Source organism: Sceloporus undulatus, chromosome 5 (assembly GCF_019175285.1).
Source record: "Sceloporus undulatus isolate JIND9_A2432 ecotype Alabama chromosome 5, SceUnd_v1.1, whole genome shotgun sequence".
Taxonomy (NCBI): Eukaryota; Metazoa; Chordata; class Lepidosauria; order Squamata; family Phrynosomatidae; genus Sceloporus; species Sceloporus undulatus.
In genome coordinates this window covers 142,917,359-142,923,358 of record NC_056526.1, presented here as the reverse complement: position 1 = coordinate 142,923,358, position 6,000 = coordinate 142,917,359, and the positions used below count along the sequence as shown (strand labels likewise).

General features: G+C 40.9%; 1 protein-coding gene across 5 annotated transcripts in view; it reads right to left on the bottom strand.

The window, feature by feature from the left end:
- Positions 1-3,482: 3,482 nt before the first annotated feature.
- ASIC5 (acid sensing ion channel subunit family member 5) overlaps positions 3,483-6,000 on the bottom strand; it is a 31,914-nt gene continuing 29,396 nt past the window's right edge. For all 5 annotated transcript variants that reach the window (XM_042470103.1, XM_042470102.1, XM_042470104.1 and 2 more), the window contains 2 exons: positions 5,580-5,671; positions 3,483-4,436 (listed from right to left, as the gene is read on the bottom strand). In XM_042470103.1, the coding sequence (XP_042326037.1) occupies positions 4,246-4,436; positions 5,580-5,671 (283 nt within the window). In that variant the 3' untranslated portion in view covers positions 3,483-4,245. The remainder of the gene's footprint in view (positions 4,437-5,579; positions 5,672-6,000) is intronic.

Sequence of the window (6,000 nt, the reverse complement as noted above, 5' to 3'; positions counted from 1 at the left end):
GTAGTCAGGAAAAAAAACTATGATCAAAAGACAGCAAAAAATATTGTGGAGAGTATGTGGGACACCAGCTTGTGCACCAGGGAATGGCCAGCATGGTGCTCTGTCAGCTATGTGCAGTTTTCAACCTAAATGGCCAGTGGGATGGGTGAAAGTATTGGTTTGCAAAGAGATAAAAGCCTCAAGGTAATTTTCTCACTCGCATACTCTTTCCCAGAAATTAAAAACACAATGCAAAGGGCACTCCCATGCCAATATATTTGTGAGCTTTCCAACAAAAGATAGCATGGGCATGGGTCCCTGTGGAATTGCACTGTGCCCAAACCAATAACATAAAACAAAATGAATAAAAAAGTAAAAGACAACACACAGCAAAAGGAAAAAAAACATGTCTTCTACAAGGTGTGTGGAAAGGTGCAAACTGAAGGCATTGCTGAGTCACCACCCAGCACAATGAACCATCTTCCTAATAAACTGTGTATGGCAATGATGGGGAGAAGGGGAAAGGGTGTAACCTGGAACACAAAACATGGATGCCTCACCATTAAATGGCAATTCAGTGTGGTCAGGGTGATGTACACCACATCCACTAATGGATCTTTCATTGATGTAAACACAATGGGATATCTTCAGGCAAATGGGTTACTGAATTGTAGCAGGAAAGGCAGTAATTAACAGATTTTTTTGACTGTGAATAAAACATATTTGCAATGACACTACAATGCAACAATGCCTGGAAAGCAACAACGTCATGCAGTTAGACTTAGGCAATAGTGTTGCTGATATATTGATATGACACTGTAACACCACTGTGAAATAAGGCTCACAGTCACAATCATATTCTCTTGGTAGGGTTTTCAGAGGCAACTAACTGATCATATTGGTAGAATTCAAAGATATAGCTGTGTTAATCTGTAGAACGCTCCACCAAATGCATCTGAGGAAGTAGACCAAAGTCTACGAAAGCTCATGCTGCCAATTCCTTTCAGTTAGTCTCAAGGTGCTACAAGATCCCTCTACATACTAACTGATCACAGTAGCAGGTCTTTTCTTCATTAATATATCTAATTTATTTTAAATCAAAGGTGGGAGATATGTGGCCCACCAGAAGTTGTTGAATTACAACTCCCATCAGCCCTCACCATGGGCTATGGTAATTAAGTGATGGGAACTGCAATCCAATAATATATGGAGGGACCCATGTCCCATGTCCCTGTTTTAAAATGGTGTTCATTTCCATATTGTGTAAACAAACATCAAGGGATTGAATCACATTATCACATGGGTTTCCTTTTATAGAAAAGTCTCAAACAGCAAAGATTGTCATTGAGAGGAAATTCTTGTTGGGTCCATAGATCAAATATTTTAAATGATTCTTGCTACCCCTAGTTTGAATTGAATGCATACTTTCCTCATCAAACAAAAATGTTCAACCACTTCTGCAGGGAAATGTATGCATACATAAGGTACTGACAGAATTCAAGTATCTTTTAAAAAAAGTCAGAGTGAAAAACCTGAAGTATTATTGTTTTCAGTGGCAGAACCCATCTTGATCTCTCGCCTCATGAAATTAATCTGAGCAAAAAGGTGTATTTTATAAAAGCCTGGACTCTGTTTATGAGCACACTTTTCTTCTGCTGACACACATTGGCCCTGACCAATGCCTGAATGCAAAACTACTACATGTGAGTACTTTGAATGCCTGAGCTTCTCTTCCTAGAATCTGATGGCAAGACCCTGTTTACAGAATCCTCTTTAAAAAGAGCAAAGGTGTCCATCGGTTCTGCAGAAGGGGAACCACAGTTATTTCCCACTTCTCTTTGATAAATCGTGTAACTTTGGCCCCACTAGATTGGGGTCATTATAGTAAACACATTAATCATCCTATGGAGGATTGTTCTGACAGCGTCTGCTTATCTCAGAAAATAATTTCTTTTTATGCTTGGAAAAGAGAAAGGTAAGTAGGACATCTGCTGGTGATGAGCTGCCATGGATGGTGATACCAAACTAGAGAAAACTATTCCCTCCTGCTACTTATGAGTGAGGAATGAATGAGGTGTATCTGTAACATTAATGAAAGTGTGCATCATCATGTAATATGTAATAGTCATCCCCTGCCAATCAAATTAATGTTTGCTTTTATAAGTAATTTAATTTAGGTGCGTTACATACCGCCGCTTTGTGGCGGTCTGCCGGCGCTGCTGTTTGCTCTGCGAGGGAGCCTCAGCAGCCTAACCGCGTGACTCCCGCGCAGAGCAAAAAAGAAGCTCCAAAATGGAGCTTCTTCCTGTGGCGCAGTTATGACGCCGCAAGGCGCCAATGGCGCACTCGCGATGTCATAAGCACCGCGTGACGTGTGGATGCACAGCGTCCGCTACGTCAATATGCCGGCGGCCGTGTGGAACTACCGCCGCCATTTTGTACACATTCACTACGTACTAGGGTTAGGGGGGTGCGGAAGCACCGCCCCTTCCTAACCCTAATACGTAGTGAATACGTACAAAATGGTGGTTTGTAACCCGCCTTAGTGTCTTTATTATTCTAGGCATAACCAAGTAATTATGTACTTTGTGTCCTAATTAAAAATATATTTAAAAAAATACAAAAGCTCAGAGCAGATTTCAACACTCCACTGATATGGAACCCACCAGCTACTACTGCAAACTCTGTTTATTTGGTTTATATCACACCTTTCTCGAAAAATGAGACTCAAAACAGCTTACATTATAAAATCAAACAAAATAGCTAAAATAATGTGATAAAAACAGTTTTAAAAGCACAAAAAACCATTCCAATTAAAATACGGACATTAATTTTAAAACAATTAAAACATGTAAAGCACATATTTCCTATTAACTGTAATAAATGGCTTTAATATTCCCTATTAAAAAACAGCATACCCATTGCATATCCTGCTACTACAACCAGGTAAAGGCTGAAGTTTAAATAGGAAACTGCTACTGAAAACAGACCAGGGAGGTGGCCAACCAAGCATCCCTCAGAAGCGAGTTCCATAGGCTAAGTGCAGCCACCTGGGGCCAATTTAGATGCTAAAAATAATCCAGGATGAATTCGAGTTGAATCTTTGTTGTTCACATGCATCTTGAATACATCCAATTAAATTGGAGGAGGGCTTCCAAAAAACCTCACTTAACCCGGGATAACCAATTCAGGTTTTTCCCTAAGTTTTAAAAAAAGATTCACATCATCATTAGCGTGGGTGAGCAATGTGATTAAACCCAGGATAAACTCTGCATGCCTTGAACATGTTTCAAATACATTAGCATCGCCAACTCCATCTTGAAGAGTGCTGACAGATGTGAGCAACTGAACTCGCATTGATGTGAAGTAGCAGAGGGAGGGATTGAATGGGAGACTACTGTGGCTATGTTTCCCAATGCAGGATCCTGGGTATCATCTAATTTTATTTAGAAGTGTAATCCTAACAGTCAAAATTGCATTGAAATAGCACACAAGACATCATATTCCATATTTCTCAATACTTTATATATATGAATGTGCCTAACATTTATTTATTTTGCATACAGAAGTACAGTTTCAGATATTTCTGCAGATCTGTTTTAAGGTAAGGGGGAAACAAAGGCAAAACCATGTTTGGAGTTAAATATACTGTGCTGATCTATATTCACCACTATGTGGCTGATGCAAAGAAAGGTGAAATAACTGATTCTTTAAGAAAAAAGACATTGGGCCTCCTGTCTGCCCTTAATCCCACATTTAGTGGGAATAACAGATGCCGATGTGTTGTTTGGTGGCCATTTTACACTCTCATGGCAGAGATTCTCCAAATATGTATATCTACTCCGTCATGCCAGCACTGCCCATAACCCAGAGGTGGTGGTGGGAAATTTGGATGATGTCCCCCAGAAAGACTCAGGCTGGCTAGAGAATTCTGAGAGTGGTAGCCTAGAAGTTAACTTTCTTGAGATCGGTCTGCATCATATATATACACAACAGCCTGTAAGGCTAGTGTACAATTTTGTTGTTGTTGTGTGCCTTCAAGTTGTTTCCCACATATGCCAATGCCCAAATTGCATAGTTCTATCTTTCCCATGTCCTCAAAGCACCTTGCTACAACAAGCAAAGCTTTGATTCACCACACACACAAAAATTGAATGACCTAATATCATCTGTTGAATCATTTCCTAATTTTCCTTGTTTTATCCTCAAAATGAGTGCCATTTATAAAATAGAAAGATTTATCTTTTATTCTTTTTCTCCAAGCCCTTAGCATTCTTGTATTTTTCTCTTCTGGGTTTGTTGATTTTCATCTGAAGTATTCCAGTTTGGTATCTCCGGTGCTTTCAGAAGAAGAAAGACACACATCCAACAGCAGTTTGTGAAAATATATTCCACAATTTCAATTACTGTAATGACACTGGCTCCACAAAATAAACCCAGTCGGCCACCGACATCAGCTGCAACAAAAGCAATAAACACATCAATCTCACAACTACCCCTCAAGCTTTTGGTTGGTTTATTTGAAAAACAGAAGGATTCAGTCCATCTTTGCTTTGAATAAATTCACTGAAATAAGTATAATTTTATACTAAATATATGTACTGAGGATTGGGACAGCCCTGAAGTCATTTGCTCCGTTTATATTCCAGTCTATGATTCTGAATGAAAATATGTAGCAGGCAGGGCCATTTCTCTCATGTTAACGTGCACATAATGGGATAAATCCTGTGCAGGTGAGGTGATCCCACTGAAATGCAAGAACCAATTTAGGTTCTACTGATTTCACTAGAAACCAAGGCACGTTACAGACTGCCCCTTTGGGGCGGCCTGTAGGCGCTCCTTTCTCTGCCGGATCGGGGCCTCAGCTGCCAGAATGGCAGCCTCTGGGGCCCCGATCCGCCGCTTTCCAGGCCGCAGGGAAGCGGCAAAAGGCCGCTTGCCCGCGGCCTGGAAAGGGGTGTCCTTGGGGCATCATGCCCCAAGGACACCCGACAGGGGCGGGGACAACCAGAAAGGCCCCTTTCTGCCTTGCGTCGTTGGCGCAGCTGTCTAAAGGCTGCGCCAGCGATGCAAATCCCAGAAGGAGCTCCGTTTTGGAGCTCCTTCTGGTGCTGCGGAAAGGGCGCTCTATGCGCTCTGGTGCGGCGCCAGTACATAACAACCACGCCGCCACGTTTGGAGGTGGCGCAGTGGTGACGTAGCAATGGTGGCCCCTGTGTGGAACAGGCGCCACCATTTTTTACGGACTCTGTCCGTATTAGGGTTAGGGGTGTCCGGAAGTGACGCCCCTTTCTAACCCTAGTACGGACCCAGTCCGTACTATTACGCCCGTCTGTAACGGGCCCATGTTATCTAACTTCCTCTGGATGTGGAACAGGGCAACACAGATCCAAATGCTTTGGATCTGAAGTAATATTAAAGGCTGGATTTTATATTAGCAAACAAATTGAAATTTACTGTACAGAAATTATAATAAAATAGGATATCCAGACTCACCCACTGTTGGAAAACAGTGAGGACCAGATGATAAATAGTTTTGTCTGTGACTACTGCTTTGAATAGACACGTTTTTCTTTCTATTTTGATTATGATTTACTTACCAAGCAACTCAGATACACTCAATGCCTTCTGCTGCTGGGTCATTTTGTAATTCAAGTCATGATATTTAATGTCAATATATACAAGGTTATGCCTAGGGTAATAAAGACATGTTAATTACATAGTTGTAACTTTTGTTATTTACAACATGATTCCACTGTGGTCATTCATGTTCATTTTTATTATTTATTAAAAAATACACACAGAGAAATCAAGCAAACTAATTGACACTACTGCTTAAATTCAATTGCTAGTCCTAGAAAGAGTAGGTTCATTGTATGAGATGTTGTTGTTGTTCAGTATTGCAGTTATAGATTCATAACCCAGAGTTACGGATCTTTATCTGTTCAATAACGCTACATAGGGGTTGTCCACATTGACAAAATAAAGTGGTTTCACTGTGCTTCCAACCTCAGCTGTTTA